General features: G+C 40.5%; 1 protein-coding gene across 1 annotated transcript; it reads left to right on the top strand.

Annotated features, from left to right (window-relative positions):
• Positions 1 to 72: 72 nt before the first annotated feature.
• Positions 73 to 14,026, top strand: ticrr (TopBP1-interacting, checkpoint, and replication regulator). The gene is made up of 21 exons (XM_070830668.1): positions 73 to 816; positions 1,583 to 1,820; positions 2,162 to 2,394; positions 4,044 to 4,275; positions 4,624 to 4,762; positions 4,860 to 4,987; positions 5,200 to 5,403; positions 5,532 to 5,677; positions 5,940 to 6,040; positions 6,293 to 6,386; positions 6,761 to 6,843; positions 7,091 to 7,321; positions 7,553 to 7,640; positions 7,905 to 7,977; positions 8,257 to 8,388; positions 8,612 to 8,702; positions 8,831 to 8,889; positions 9,266 to 9,543; positions 10,087 to 12,250; positions 12,531 to 12,653; positions 13,621 to 14,026. The coding sequence occupies exons 1-21, from the start codon at positions 145 to 147 to the stop codon at positions 13,734 to 13,736; spliced, it is 5,625 nt and encodes a 1,874-aa protein (XP_070686769.1). The 5' UTR covers positions 73 to 144; the 3' UTR covers positions 13,737 to 14,026.
• Positions 14,027 to 17,132: the final 3,106 nt, after the last annotated feature.

Genomic DNA, 17,132 nt, shown 5'->3' with positions numbered 1-17,132 from the left:
GCTGTTAATGGCGTCCCTGTGCCCCCAAACAATGATCGACCCGTTAAACTAGATCAAACAAGTGCCTGGTCTCTTTTCATGGCTCACCGGTGAGTTTAGGGCTCTGGCACACTTGTTGTCTTGGGGGACTCTGCTGTTTACGGTATGGCTTTACACAACCTGGTTTTTGTCATCGATGTGGATTATGGAGATCAGGATTCAGGCGATCAAGCTGGTGTCAGGAATCATTTCGTGAAACGAGGAATATTACAAATCCTGTTGCATTTCGGCTTCAAATATGGATTTGACAAAGTGCGCTGGGGTTACAAGTTCTTTCAATCCAAGACTGGCCGTAACGCCAGCCTCATATCAAGGGGATCAGACTTCAAGGAGCTTCGCCATAAAACTTTTGAGGACTTTGAACTAGAGTTTGAAGCCAAGTTTGACTTGAAGGATAAACCATGTCTTTCTCAGCAGAAGCAGCAAGCCAATCAATCCACTTTAGTCCAAAACGCACTCAAAGAAACCCTGCTGGACTTCCAGTGGGACCGACCAGACATCACCTCTCCCACCAAACTGTCCCTGAGGCCCAGGAAGTGTAAAGCTGGGAAGCCCAGTGTTTCACAGGAGGATGATGTTTCCAACAACGGGAGGAATGTGGTGTTTGTTGTCTCGGAGTGTCCACGTTGCAGGACACAGCTTGTGGACTACCTTTCTTTGGGAAAGCGTGACCTGCCTGCAGATGTGACAGAGCTCATTATATCCAGGAGCCTTCACGACATGCTGGTTCAGCGACAGGTTGTGCTGCACTGGATTGACAGTAGATCACAAATCCAGGTGAGAGCAGCTGTGGCTGCAGAATATTGCCATAGATTACCTATAAGAGTAACTAAGAAGAATTAATACATTATTAAGTTGATAACACATCATGTAGAGGTTAATATGTAGATTTGTGTAACCTAGTGGTGGTTGATCTAGTACTTGTCAACAAAATTATTTGTGTTATGAATGAGATAGTGTGTAAATATCATTCATTTTTTTTGTAGCTAATGGAGTCATAGAAGTTTAACACTTCAGCTGTCAAGCAGCCTTTAGCAGCATGTTTAGTACAATGAGAAAATCTAAATTTTAATCAATATATACTGTATTTTAGCACTATCACAATTAACATATATTTTACTTATCATCAAAACACCCAATGAGGAAATACATTTTATGAGACTGGTGTTTATTCTCCCAGCAGAGTCTACGCCAAGATGAAATTATATTTTTCTGATGGATAATTTTGGCCCAACACCTTCCCAAAACACTTAATTCTGACATTTGTTACTCGCTCAAATGACACAGCTTGTTTCTTCATTTATTTACCAAATCAACAATCCAGGATCTAAAAAGTAGGTTTACTACTTGTGTCACACAAACAGGATCCAGCATCTCTTGGTATGAAAAGTTTGTAGATGTTTTAAAACCTGCATTAACACAAATTAACACCACTCTTTACAATTCAACCAGCCAGTGTGAACTTTAATATGGCTGTAAACTACTGATATAATCAAAGTATTTTCATTGACATAAACAACTTTGGTCTTTTGTCTCATTGCAGGTCATGAGGTGTGAGGATCACCTCGGTGTTGACAAGCTGTCTGAGGTCCTAGCTCAAGTGGGTGGCAGAGTTATACCTGTGGTTGCACTGCTGAACCTCTGCTGCACTGAAAAGCCAGACTCCGGCTTCAGGAGGGAGGCCTTTGCACTCAAGTCCAGCATTGGATACCTGCTTTCTTCTGAACGGCTCCACCGCCTGGCGTTCCCTGTCCTGGGTGGTGTTCTGCGATGGGAGCAAGGTTGGTAACATGGATGTGAACACACTCCATCACCTGTTATGACTCAAACATGCCTGAAATAGTGCAGCTATTAAAACGGTTCATGTGATCTATAGCTTAAATACATATACTCAATAATCGTTAGACATTATGCTTCACATCCTCAGGTAGTTTTGCAAATATTTAGCTGCCTAGAAACACAGCTAGCAAAACAAATACACAGGCAGATGAAGAGAGAACAGTGACAAGGGGCTTTATAGCAATGTATTGTATCAAATGAAACAAATCAGGATTTAAACCAAACATACCAGAAATAATATCGCTTTTATTCATCCGTGTCGTGTTATTTGTCACCCAACCAGGTGATGTGACCCAGAGCTGCGGCATCACGGTTGAGCCAGTGTCTCGCAGACAGAGGCTTCTCCCAGAGTCGGTGGAAGTGAGTCTGAAAGGAGTGCTGCAGGGCTGGGATGCCTCCTCACTGACTCACACCTCCACAGAGTCATGGGTGCTTCAGTGCTCCAGCAGCCGTGACCAGGGAGCTGCTGCCTTCCAGCATCTCCTGATGGAACTGTCTGCTCATGTGCTGCACATGGTGAGACATAACGGCACACACAACAGCTCTGTTTTACACAAAGAGCTCATACACAAATTGTGGTTCACGTATTCATTATGGTTGTCCCAGTTAAGGCTCTTTTTACAGTGTCCAAATGAAAGTGGACACTGTAAAAGCATTTTTTTGTCTGACACATATCTTACATATCTGCTTTGTAAATCACTTTTCCTGTGTTCTCCTTAGAGAAACATAAACATTTTTGGTTTTGTGATAGTGTAATCGTTCTATCATAGCCAGACAGCACAGTGCCACAAACTGTGAACAACGACCTACATAAGCTTTTCTGCTAAAGTCTGATCCTTATCTAACTTAAAAACATGGGCACAGTTTCTAGATTTCTTTCAAAAATGAACAGAATCAAGTATCAAGATCTTTTATTTCTATAACACAGAGTTGCACAACAAAATGAATGTAATAACCCCTTCATGCTACACACGCACAGAACATACTGTATGTTACGGATGGGTATAATTTGGATTTTATCAATACTACTACTCTTTGTTGCTAGTTTTATCTGTTCTTTTTCATTGCTAAATAATTGCTTTTTAAATAAATATATTTGATAAAGACTAAATTCAGAATTAGATTGAAACTGAATGTTCTTTCTAGAGCAGCAACAGTAAAGTCACCATATAAACTAAATCATGTTAATAAAATATATGATATTGTAGAAGTTTAGAAAAGAATGAAGAACACAGACTTCAGTCGCTATCAGTCGTTCGTTCGCCCTCCGCTGATTCACTGCGTGCAGGTATAGCTGGTAGAAGGAGGAGGGGCAGGTTTGTCTCGGCCAGCAGCTAAGTTTACAAGATATTTGCCAAATGTGGAAAACTAACCCGGTAAACTACAGTCAGATGCTACAAATGGATTTTTTGATTTAGCTTGTTTGGAACAATTTGCTTCTAGCTGAGGTAGAGCGCTGTGGCTGTGGATGAGACAGAGCAGATGAAAATACTGCTTTCTACATGTTGTTACTTTTTGAACAGGTTTATTGATTAAGTATTGGATAATTAAAAAAAAAGTTTTATTGCTCTTACTAACAGTAGCAAGCAAAGTTGTCCTCAACTCCAGTAATGTTATCTTCACTTCACCTGGTTCATTTCACAATCTCCACCACCACCTCTGTGCTCTAATTTTAACTGACTTCACTCAGTGTGTGTCTGTGTGTTTTAACCAAACGTTAAAAATTACTGATAAAAGAACCAGTTACGTCTGAGCTTATCAATACTATGGTCTATGATATTCTAGCCCTGGGGCCTATTTAATTCTTGGTTTCGGTACCCAACCGTCATGTATAATACAGATAATTACATTTAGAATAAAACAAGATAAAGTATAACAGTATAACTAAAACTTTCATATAGGATCAAAAATAAAAATACATTTCCAGTTGAACATTATCTTAAGTGGAAGAAAACAAACATGTCATGTCAGTAAGACAAGTTGAACAGATGGAACACCAAAACATGTCAACACTTCATCCTACAATAACTGCTGATGAACTGGATGTTTTTTGATTTTTCACACTTATACATGTTGTAGAGAACTATCAGCCCAGTGTAATAGAGGGTAATTTTGAACACGAGCATTCACTGATTCACTTCTCCCACTTTTGCTTGTTTCCCCAGTTTTGTGAGGTGAATGACAGCGGCCTGGTGTGCTCAGCTGTCCTCTCCCCGCTGTCGCACTCCACAGCTCTGCTCACCATTCTCCAGTCTGGAGTCACTCAGCACGACCTGTTCCTGACCACCAAAATCATACCAACCACAGCAGAAAGCTCAGCTGAGCTGCCAGATGTTGTGAGCAGTGTCCTGGGAGTAGTGTACGACATCATGGCGGAAGATGGTGACAGCGTTGATGGTGAGGATAAAGTAGTAAAAAAATCAGGGTTCAAAACATCAAATGCATATTTTGGGAAAGATTTCTGCCCAATTTCTTTTAGTAATTATGTCAAACACACTATTATATCATCATAGAAGTATGTGTTATCAAAACATTTTAGGTTGAGTAGTAGCTGTTGTAAGTTACATTATAATTTTCTTTTTTTGTGTGAAATGGTAAGCTACTCTTTGACTTTCTTTTTGCATTTTTATGTTCCTAATCTGTGTGTGTGTGTCTGAAACTTTTAAATGTATTAATAGTTTTATTTCCAGTGTGTCTTTTATTGTAGTGCTAGGTTTTTATTGGTGGATATTTTTAATTCCTCAGACCAGCCAAAAGATCATCAGGTTCCTGAGTGGGCTCAGCAGGAAGTCAACCATTCCCCGCTGCCAACAGGTGTGTTGGAGAGTTGGTTCCCTCAATCAGACCAGTCAGGAGTGAGTTCGCATTTAATGGAGTCAATGAGGTAAGGAGATGACGATGATGATGACCAATGTTCGTATAATTTTATGTAGTGACAAAGTGACACATGCTTCTAATGTTTTACTCACTTTACTAAACAGGTTGCTGCATGCAGCGCCAGAGCAGAGAGAAGAGGAGGAGTTCTCGGTCCTGCAGCAGGAGCTCATCACCGGTCTGGCTGAATTGTATCAAACATCCCGAGGTGCAGATAACAAGAGGAGCAAGAAACGTGAGAATCAAAATTTTTATGCATATTCCAAGCTTTGAAATCTGTAAAAGTGTAGAAGTTAAGTTTAAGATATTGTGAATCGCTAATTATCCTTTAACATAAGTTTGTGTTAAAAATTAATTGTTTCCAGTGTTCTCTGCAAGATCAACATTTTAACCTGAGGGAAAGTGGCACAATAAAATTCTCTATCATTTCTCCTCCTTGCTCTACAGGTGGCGCCCAGCGCACACCAGTAAAACAGAAGATGAAGACCATGAGCCGCTCCCTGCAGATGCTGAATGTGGCGCGGCTGAATGTCAAAGCCCAAAAGAACCAGGTGGAGGCTGAGCAGCTCGGGGCCGAGGGCCGAGGGCCAGACAGACAAGGGAAGAGACGGTCAAGTGACAGGAACAAATCAGAGGGGGCGAACGCCATCAGTGAGTTTTCCCGTTCAAACTTCTTTCTCAGCAAGGAGGCAAAAAGTATATTGAAGTATACAATATTTCCCAAAGTCTCTAACTCTACCTTTTGATATAGTAACAAACCTCTCCTTCATTTTGTCCAGGTTTCACCAGTGAGGCAGAGCTGCTGTCCCATCTGAAGTCCTGTTACGAGAAGACTGTGATCGAGAGAGACTCGACCCTCGTCGCTGGTGCCCAGCAGCTCCTGTCTGCTGTCAAAACCTTCCACATGGCAGAATCAGACCTGGAGGTGAGACAGAAGGCATCTATTTCAATATTCTGACCCAAACTTATAACTACTATCATTCGATGATGGATGAAGTAATAGTTGTGCTACACTGTGAATAATCACACATTGTGGTTGTAGTTGTCAGTACATGTTGGTAATTGGTACATTTTTGAAAAGATTTGTATCGGGATAATGAAAGCCCTCAGTGCATCACACAGTGTATTAAAGTCCACTTTGACAGTTGGACTGTGATTCATTTGTAAATCTAAAATTGTCTCTGCAGGTAAAGATCTGCCAGTTTGTCCAGCAGCACCTTCTCAAGACCAGCAAATCAATCAGGCAGCTCTATGGCATGGATTCTGATGCTGATTGCAAAGTCAGAGAGTGAGTTTTCTACCTTTTTATGTGCTGTCTTGTTTAACATGTACAACTGAGCTCATTGACAGGCTGCATAAACACCTGGCTGTGTTACAGGGGCTTTCTCTCAGGTGTGAAATGTATACTTGTCTGTTGGTTGTCAATGATGATCAACAAATGTGCCCATCCTCCTTGATAAATGAAGTTTAATAAAGTCATTCTATTCTAAAGCCAAGTCAGTTATATTTAGGTGTCAGTAATACAAGTTGTCTCCTCTAGGTGCCAGCTTCAAGCGTTGCTGAGGCTGGAGTTGTGCAGACTTTTCTCCTCCGAGCAGTCTGACTCACTGGATGCTGATCAGATGGCAGAGGAGGTAAGATGATTAATACTGAGTGCTTGGTGCAGTTGAATACATGTTTTAATTTAATGGAAAATGGCAGAAGAGTAACTGTGGCTCTAAGTTAGCTCTGCCATTCTTTAGCAAGCCATTCTGATAAATCTTAGACCTAGATCTTAGACTAGACTAACACAGTTAATGAAGGGAAGTGTGGCAATTTGAATGTTTAACAAATGTGTTTATGCTAATAACCACAAAATGAAATCTGTATTTAAATACTCCAACATTTGATATATTATTAATAATTTAAAACTATTTTAATGAACAAAGTTTATATGTTGAATCCGGCTGTGTGCACAACATAACAAGCATTAATTAACAAGTAAATTCTAATCTTTCCTGTTCCTCAGGTGGCTGAAATGCTCAGGATAATCTCCCTAACTAAAGACCCAGTCTGCCTGACGAGGTTCCTTCAAGACGACGTCCTCCCACAGTAAGTGTGTGAGGCTGTAGGAATGGGAACTTTTTGTTCTCCCCCAGAAAACTGAATGAATCAAGGATAATAAAAAAAGAAAGTGTAGTATTCTTGATCACTCTCTTGCTAAAACAATGGATTAATTTCCATATATATATATATATATAGAATGCCAAGTTCGAATACTAGCTGGTTCATCACTGCATCTGTATTGAATTGTAATGGTGAAACAAGATAAAAAAATCATCTTTCTGTTCAATGACAGGTTCCTGACCGCCGTCCCCAGAGTGCTTGCAGACATCTATCACAGTCTGGGCACTCAGCTCCCTGAGGCTTTGGTGGCTGTTCTGCCTGCCGACTTCTTCAGCGACGAGTCAGTTGCCAAGGACAGTGTTTCTCCTTCGGCCTCCTCACCTCCTCTGTCCACACACAGCCTGGTTTCAGACGGCAGAGATCGCCTGCAGGACCTGCGAAATCGCTCCGCCAGCAAGAGGAGGTGAGGGGAGGCCCTAAGTTAGGACAGACTTGGAATATCAGGAAGGACCTGGATTTTTAAAAGAAGAGACTTCTGAGTGAAGATGATTGTGTTGCTCTTTAAATGGCACTGGAGTGGAATCAATATCTTTATTATTTAGTAGTTTAATATGATTAAGCCATGTACACAGTATACAATGGAAGGTATATGTCCTGAATTATAAATTGTTTTTTTCATCTTTTGTCTCTTTAGGAGTGGGATGCTCACTCGTCATCGCAGTATGACTGAATCATCACAGAGTCTTCGCCAAATAGAGATCCCCAAAAAGACTACGAGAGCTGTAAGATAACCCCAGATAATCAATTACTACTGATGTTTCTATTGGATTATTATGAAATGTTGATCAGCAAGTGTTTTCTCTTATTGTTAGGTTTTACTTGAATATCCACCTTTGAATGCTGTTCTTATATATATATTTATTATTATTTTTATTTTGTGTGTTTATCTGTGAAAACCTTCACCAAACTGAGAGACCTGAGATAACATTTGCACAGTTTTCATGGTTATTTTAGGTGCCTAATCTAGATTACTTTGTGTGTTTTAGTCCAAATCAAAGGTCTGTGTTGCTTCGGAGAAACCTGTTGCTGAACCACAACCTCAGAAACAAGAAATACAAGGTACGTTCTCTGTCACACGTAACCGGATCACATCCGGCACCACTTGTTCACCCAAAATCCATCTTTTGAATATGAAAACTGAACCCATGAATGTTTGAACTGGCGATATAAAAAGTTTATAGTCTTTTACTAGTTTGACAGATTTTGGCAGCAGTATTACACAATAATACCGCATTACATAGCAATACTGCTTGTTTTGAAACGAGACAAATTCAGTGGAAGGCATCGCCATTTTGACAAGAGAGGCCTAAATACAATCGATGCTCTGATTGTCTGCAGAGGTGACGAAGGTGAGAAGAAACCTGTTCAATCAAGAGGTTGTTTCTCCCTCAAAGAAAGCCAAACTCCCAAGGAGTCAGTCTGTGTCTGCTGTGGAAGGATTGAAACGCAAGCGATCTCATGAATCTGAAGGTAAACAGATATAATATTATTATTATTATTATTATTATTGAAATAAAAAACGCTGTAAATGAAGGATTGAAAGTTGTCATTTTACTTTCATGTAACCTTCATATTCAGATATTTGCTGCTAGATTGGCAGTTAGAAAGAAGTCGGGTGTATTTTTCCTGATGGGGTTTGTTTCGCAATGCACCCATTTAGCAGTTTGCCTCAAATGGCATTCTTGTTTTCCAGAGAGACACAAACTTTTAACGAAGAAAGTGTGTGAAACACCCCATCACAAGCAAGTGTCCAGTCGCCTCTTGTACCGGCAGAAAATGGGAAGGTAAGTTCTGTTTGTCTCGTTGAGATTTATTGAGGCTTTTTTTAGTTTTGGTATTTATTTTTGGAATTTGGTAATTATGTTTATAGTGAAAAGATTACTTGCAGCTGCTAATTACTCTTCTTCCTCAGGAGATCTGTCCCAACTGAGGAGTGCATTGTGGAAGAGTCACCAGTTAAACCTGCAGAAGGTATTTCACTGATACCACATATTTTAAAATTTTCCACTCACAACATATATATATTTTGGCAAATCAAAGTTATGATCTGTAATTATGTGTTTAAGCATGCAACAAAACTGTTTTCTTTTGAAATTAAGAAAAAGTATGAGTGTAGTGGGTTCATGTTTTTAACAGAAATGGCATCTAATTTACTTTTAAATCAATTCTCACTTTTATTACAAACTTTTGCTTTCATTAAACATATTTTGGTTAATAAAATCAAAAAGGCTTTTCAATTCTCCTTTTGTTTGATATTTTATATTTGTTTATCATAATTGGAACTCATTTTACTTGTTTTTTGGGTTCTGTACCCTTTCCCCTTTTTTTTGCTTTGGTTTTGTATCAGACCTAAGAAGGAGCCCAAGGATAAAGAACTTTGCTCGAAGACACTCGAGCATCTTCTACTCAAGTTCTCAACCGCGTTCCCGCAACCTGGACAGAGCTCTCTCTGCATCCCAGATGAGTCTGAGTGATGCCAAAATCACTGGGGTTAACGTGAAAGCGGTTCGGTCTCCCATGCGTCTCCTGTTTGGGGCTGCTTGTTCCCCAAGTCGTCCCTCTGAACAGTCTTTTGCAACCAGGGCCACCAGGTCCCGGCTATACACGGACTCTAATGTTTTTGAGGTAAGTTCTCCTTGTAGTAATATGATTCACCAAACGCATCACATTCATTAGTAGCTTTAAAGCCTAAAGATTTTAATAATTTTAATAATTACTTAATAATAGATTCTTGATAGGATTCCTACATTTTTCTTTTCTAAAAGTGTAAAAACACTAAACTTCTTTTCATTTTCACATCATAATTTTCCCGTGTCTTCATAATGTATATTTTACAAGCAGTGCTAAGCAACACTTAAAATATATGTTGAACATTGTGACATTAATTTAAGTATTAATGCATTCATTCATCAATCTTGCCATCTTGCCATCACTTAAAAGAGAGAGGGAATATTGGATTTACATTTGCCAAGTAGCCAGAAACATGACTTGCTTTGCAACTACTGGATGTGTAGATAAGGAACTAATTGCTAGCAAGTTTTCCATATCAACTTAAAAGCTGATGATTCGTCTGTTGTATTCATACCTTGTTTCCGCTGCCCCCAAGTGACCAAAAAAAATCAGTTGTTGCAGGTATGATGACTGTGTTTGTTTGTGTGTTTGTTTTAGAGTCCAAATAAAACTCCAACGAAATCTCCCAGCAAACGTGTGAGGGCCACCCACGGGATCACGACACCCAAGACCCCAAAGACTCCCCGAACCCCAACAAGCCCCAAAACCCCACCATCCAGGATTCGTGTTTTCTCTGTTGAAGAGAGCCCTGTAGCAGGCAGCTCGAGGGAGCATGGTTTGGCTCTGAGAGGCAGTCCTTTCAGATCTCCAGCCAGACAGGCTCTTGTGGTGAAGACGCCTACTAAGGAAAGCCCTGTGCGGAGCCCACTGAAGGGTATTCTCAGGACTCCAGTCAAGACCTTAGTCGAATGCCGCTCCTCTTCTGGATTACATCTGCTTAATAGCCCAGTTTCCAGGACCCCCAAGAAAAGTGTCACATGGTCTCCATCCCCTAAAAAATGTAGAGTGATGGAGAGCCGTAGCACTTTCAAGGTGCCAGAGTCGCCTCTTATTGCGCACCGCACTTCTCCGAGACTGGCGAAAACACCCAACAAGTTCAGCAGTCCTGTCAAAACCACAAACACTAAAAGAGACATTTTCAAGACCTCAGAAAAGACTTGTCAAGTAAGCCTCGTAAGGGTTCCTGAAAATGTAATGTGTGTTATTTTAACAGAGCAAAATAATCCCAGGTCCTCTGAAAAACTTCACAACAGGATGGAAACACCTGAAAAAAGTGATTTTAGTTTGCTGAAAATGCCTCCTCCACAATCCACACCACCACAACATACATCCAACACTAGAACCCTAACCCCAAGTCCAACTCACCAAATGATTACTCGCTCTGGACGAACTCCCTGCAAAGGTTCAAACATCGCATCCCCATGTGAGTCTGTATTTACACCAGCAGGAGGTAGTACTGCTTCAGAAGGACCAGATGCTTCAGCAGCATCCCTGAGAAGAAAAAGGTCTGGCCAAGATGCTAGAACCACCAAAAATAGCTTAAGATCCCAGTCCAGTGAGAATGTTTCCTCCAACATGGTCACTGCTGAGGACATGCAGTCAGATACAAAAGAAGAGCCTGAACCTTTCCAAACCTCTGAAGCTGACTGTACTTCTCATACAGATTCACAGCAGTTTGATTCTTTGCATTTTAACTCTGCATCCACAGACGATGACAGTATGGACATTGTAGACGCGTCAGTTGTTAAGACCCAGTTTAGTGGCGGTCTCAAGATGAACATTATCTTCTCACGGAAACCTTCAAAGTCCAGTGAGGACTCTCTGTTGAAAGATGTCTCTCCTAAACCACGTGTGCCACCCCAAGGCACACCTGGCCGGAGCTACGGCTTCCGGCAGACCCCTGACCGCCAACAGAGGGAGGCTGCTGCTCGTTTGGGATATGGAAATGAAGCCCCTCGATTTTCAACCCCTAGAGGCCTAGCAAGACCTGGGCGACAAAGAGGCATTAGCACTCCGAACCCTCTGACTTACCAAGTGGAAATGGAAATGCAAACATCAGGACTTCCCAAGCTCAAAATCATACGCACTGATTCCATGAATGCGGGGGATTTGGCCTCAGATGGAGGACCACGATCAGGAACTCAGAGTCCTTCAGTTGGTGTGAAACCCTCTCCGCTGGAAAGCCCCTTGGCTTTGTTCTCTAAGCACAGAGATCCTGGTTGTGTCTCACCATCCCTCTGTACTCATGTCACCCCAGCCAAGAGCACGCCTGGAAAAGGTGGAAGTGTCCAAACGTACATCTGCCAGTCCTACACCCCTACACGCCATCCTGCAGGGACAATGTCCCCAATAGCAACTGCAGATACCATTCCCCTGACTCCTTCTCCCCAGAGTGTGGGGAAGGTGACTCCAGACAACCTGAACAGCTGGCCTCGCAAGAAGAGAGCTCAGGTTGGAGGCAAGGACAAGGATCGTTGCCTGAAGGGGCCTCCTGTGCTGATGGAGCTGCTGGAGGAAGCTGAGCTTGGAGTTAGCAGGTTGCAGGACACTGAGGACACAGAAGAGCCCACAAACAACAAAGCTGCATCATTAGCTTTGACCTCCAAGCAGTCACCTTCAGTTGGAGCAGATGCGTCTCCTGTTTCTCCACTGGAAGACTTGTACTGGATGGAGAAGCTGGCTCAGCAGGCGGACTGTGCCGATCCTCAGAGAGTGGAAGAAGAAATGATGTGGGCCATTGGAAACGGAGACGTCAAGTCCTGTAAGCTATGGTCGTCTCATTCTGTAATAAAGTGTCTGTCTGTAAAAGTCTGGTGATTACAACTAAGATAATGTCACTGTTGATCTTCCATCTGTAGTTTGACTAAATATGACAATTGATTTTTGTCTATTTTCTGAATATGATGTGATATCTTACCATTTAAAAATGATATACATCATTTTTGAGCTATTAAATGATACAACATTAAACTTTTTAAAAATTATTGCATGAAATTAAAGAATAAAACTAATTTTGTCACTGTTTTTCTACGTTTTGACAGTGGCGACTCCTCCCAGCTCGAAGGTGAGGAAGCCGGTGACAGCGAGTGGGATTTTGGCCCTCACTCACTCTCCGTTGTTGTTCAAGGGCAAAGCGGGCTCTGCTCGGAAGAGAACTTTTAAAGGTAAGATGTACCGTGCTTGTGTTTTAAAGCTCTGTGTTTGTTTCATTAAAGAGCCACATGTTAACAAAACATACGCTAACATCCAGAATATAAAATGCAGGATTTGAGCCTCCCAAACTGATCTCCCAGTAAATATGAATTTCATAGATATAATTGGACAACAGCTACATTTGCTCAGATTATGTAATATATCAGGCAAAAGGCAGTAATACTTCTAGTAAATGTTGTAAATGTTGCTATAAAACAGGTCTTCTGTACTGTTCACTCTTATATTCACTCTTTGTGAATATACATCTAATTTATAAAGTCACATATTTATTAGCAATTATATTATATATTTTATTAGGGCAGGAAACTGAGTGGCAGACACCAAAGCCTGAATGACTGCTTACCATCGTTTTGATAAATGTTCACTTCCTGATTGTCCCACTGGAGGAAATTGATCTTGTGGCAAAGTATAGATATAAAATGACAGTTCAACAGTAGAATCTCTTTAAAAAAATCTGTAGTTTTATAGGATTGGATAAAGTGTCATGGTGCAAAGTAACAGTTACCTTTTGTGCACATTAAGCTGGTGTATTGCAATCAGGAAGCGAATTTTCGCACAAGCAAATTACATACAAAGTCGATGCAAGGACGCGAATAGATGTGAAATTGCAGTGGGCGGCACAAATAACGTGAATCAGGTGAATTTACATTTCGCGGGAGTTGAAAATAACAATAACAATAATAACTTTGATTTATATAGCGGCTTTCAAGAAACCTAAAGATGCTTTATAAAGAGAGCAAAAATATTCTACTTCAGCGCCTGGCAGAGGGCTCAAGTTTCCCGCAGAGACACTTTCAGTGAACGTATCCTCGAAGGGAATCTCAGCGCTGACGAGGTTTCCTGTCAAAGCGGTATACATGACTTTGACGTTCCCTTTCCTGTAAATCGACTAACAATCATTATTCCTAAACACTGCAGATGAGGCTGCGTCGGGGAAGACAGAGTCTGAGGACGTGGAGCTCTCTCCCTTCAGCCAGCCGATAAATCGCTCAAACGCAGGGAGGACGTACACCAGGAAGAGGCTGCTGCACTGAACCACAGCAACAAGTCTGTCCGTTCTGTGAAGCTGTGAGTCAGTCAGCGGCGCTTTTGATGGCAGAACTGAAATATGTCCTTCCAGCACCACTTGAAAAGCTCTACAGGAGAGCGAATGTCCCTTTCAGTCTGTCCACCAACACATTTTCTGTTGTGGCTTCTGTTTAAATGTGGACATTTTTAAGCTTAAAGATCACAGGTAGGTTAAACACACAACAGTTGTGTTAAGGTGTTTTAAATTTCCTTTACTGTTCCTCTTGATGATTTTATCATTCAAAGTGTGCCATGTTTTCTGCGTGGGTTTTTTTTTTTCTCAATCCACAACGTTGGTGATAATAAACGTCCTCTTTGTTTTACAAAATCTTAATCAGCCATTTTACAATCAAGTCTGAAGCCTTAATTTGTTGATATAAATACTATTCATGTTTATTTATTAGTGTTTGTTCTCGTCATAAAGTTGTTTTATAGTAAAAGGGTTGGCCTGGTGATGGAGTCATATTGTAAATATCTTATGTTGCCAAAGTCTTATGTAAATAAATATCAGTTTTCTGAATTAACTGGTTGAAAATGTTTTGTTTTTTTTAATCCTGTTTTGTTTTGTTTGGAGTTTGCAAAGCAGGGAAATGCAAAAAAAACCCTGTGCAGTGATGTGAACTACCACTGTTCACTTTACTGTACAGACTTTTCTTCTCTTTTATCAGCTGCCAGCAAATAAAAGGAAATCTGATGCTTTCATACTGAAGTCACCTGCCTGTTCGAAGGTCAGTGCACTAAAAATGTAAACCGCTGTGTGATTTCAGTGGTTGGTGCATTAATGATTGTTTTTAACAGCTGGCTGCTTTGGAATCCTAATTATGATCCGATGGTTTCATCAGAAATGCTAATTGTTTGGGTGTGAATTCTTTGGATGTCATTGTTGATACTTAGATTAGCATTAGGCAACAGTTTATTGCAGAATCAGATTAGGTGACACACCTCTGAGGTGTGTTGTTTGCCTCCCAGTTCTGATAACCAGAGAGTAAACGCTCACGTACAGTGAGAAGCACAGGTGGGAGACGGACTGATGTCATATTTGTACTTAATTTGAATTAACCTATAAAAATGTGTTTTATTACTCATATTTTATCTACATTATTGATACATTATTTGTTCTGATACATCCTGTGTGTTGGGAAGTAATTCCAGGTCCTGCAGGACTGTAATGTGAACTTTGATCTTGAGTACTAGATGCCCAATATTTCCTCCTTAATCTACAGATTACTGAGTTATCCTGCATAAGGAGCTCAGGCCCTGAATATAAAACAGTGTGGTCTCTGTCTGGAGACTGTTGACTGCTCAGGGCACCGGTCAGCAGCTGCTCACCACACACACCTCATTACTGACTGCTGCCTAATTCATTCAAATTACATGTTTGTTTGGTTTTTTTTTTTTAGAAGTTTTGACAAAAATAAGACGATTTACATGCACCAACATCGTGTACCAAACAGAAAAGACAGATGAGGTCTCAGACAGGATCTACATCTGCTGCAGGTCTACTCAGCGTCCTCAGAATCAGAACTAAACAAGGTGAAGCAGCTTTTTAGTCTCTGTGCTGCTCACCTGTGGAACAAGCTTCCTGAACACCTGAGCTCTGCTGAAACTGTCCCATTAAAATCAGGCCTGGAAACATCACCGCTTACTGAGGCTTTCCAATAATAGAGCTGCACAACTTTCTTTTAATTTATAACTGTTTATCCATCTTCTCTTAAGCTTTAACTGTTTCCTTGTGCTTTTATTATCTTTTACATGTAATTTTAATGTTTTATGTCCCCGTAAAGCCCTTTGAATTGCCTTGTGTCTGAATGGTGCTGTAGAGATAACTTTGCCTTCCCTACAGGTGGAAAACTGATCTGAGGTCTGTGTTGCTTGGTTTAGGTACAGCTTCATTCTCCTCAGCAATATTGATTTAGTGCATGCTCCAAGTTGTTTGGAGGTCATAGTTAACCCGCTTGCTGTTATCACCTTGAGGAAGCTGGAGCGGGTTCCTTCTGGTGTGAATGACTGAGTTAACCTTGTTCTGGGTTTAAGAGCCGGAGTTGTTGGCCAGTGGGATGTGAAACCTCTCAGTGCTGCAGCTCTGCTCTCTGATGTCCTTCAGTATTCACTCCACGCACTTCTCCACCACTGTTAAGTTAGCCAAAATAAAATATAAGACTTCCTGCACAAAGAAAATTTCACAATAAAAGCCTTTTAGTGAGCGCTCATACAGATTAGATCACATATTTTATAATCTACTAAATTACATAAATTACAAAATGTATGTAATTTGTACTTGTAACTGACTGTATTCATCTGTAAGTAATCAGACCCAACCCTGTTTACGTCCCAGCACTGATGAAACTCTGTGTGTGACTCTTATAAGTTATAAAGTTATTTTATAGTACAAGGCTTGGCCTGATGATGGAGTCATATTGTAAATATCTTACATTGCCAACGCCTTATGTAAATAAATATCCGTTTTCTGTTTTTTTTTTTTTGTTTTTTTTTAATAATCTTGTCCTCGATGGAGTTTGCAAAGCAGGGAAATACAAAAAAACCCAACACAGTAACGTAAACTAACACTGTTCACTTTACTGTGCAGACTTTTCTTCTGTGTGTGACTTTTATAATCCAAGTTTATCAGCTGCCAGCAAATAAAAAGAGACCTGATGCTTTCACCCTGTAGTCACCTGCCTGTTCGGAGGTCAGTACACTGAAAGTGTGAAACTGTGCGTTCAGTAGGTGGTGCATTAGTGATTGTTGCACACAGGAAGTTAGATTTTAATTATGATTATGATAAGATTGTTTCATCAGAAATGCTTGTTTGGAAATCTTTGAATGTCATTGTAATATGCATAAATTGTATTCAGTAATTCTCCTGAATTACAAAGTAATCTGATCCCAGCACTGATGAAACATCCCCATAATAAAATGCATAATCTCAGAGGGAAAATATATGATAGATAATCCTGCCAGTGGGACACGCCTGATTTGATGTTATTAATCATTAAAACTAGTATGATGGTAGGGAAGAGATAAAGCTGGCAAAATAAAGAGGACTTTATTGTCATATGGGCATAGAGCAGGTTTATTTTTGATTGATAGCTGCAGCAGTATTGGCTCAAATCATCCCCGACAACTATATTGTTGTGGGGACATCCTCTTGGCTGCATCACAGTTCACAAGCGAGCAGCAATATCATCCATTCATCGTTGGCATTATTACATCCTTGTGATAAAATCAGGGACTAATGCATATTGCATCATATTGGAGCACATCCAATGTGGTGATAATTATCAGAATCCAGCATTAGAGCCACATTTTGTATTTTTATTTTGTCTCTCTCTCTTTTCCCATAATAAATAAACGTGGTATTT

This window comes from Pempheris klunzingeri, chromosome 5 (assembly GCF_042242105.1).
Source record: "Pempheris klunzingeri isolate RE-2024b chromosome 5, fPemKlu1.hap1, whole genome shotgun sequence".
NCBI classification, from domain to species: domain Eukaryota; kingdom Metazoa; phylum Chordata; class Actinopteri; order Acropomatiformes; family Pempheridae; genus Pempheris; species Pempheris klunzingeri.
Note: the sequence above shows the minus strand (reverse complement) of the source record. Positions and strands in the feature narration are given on the sequence as shown.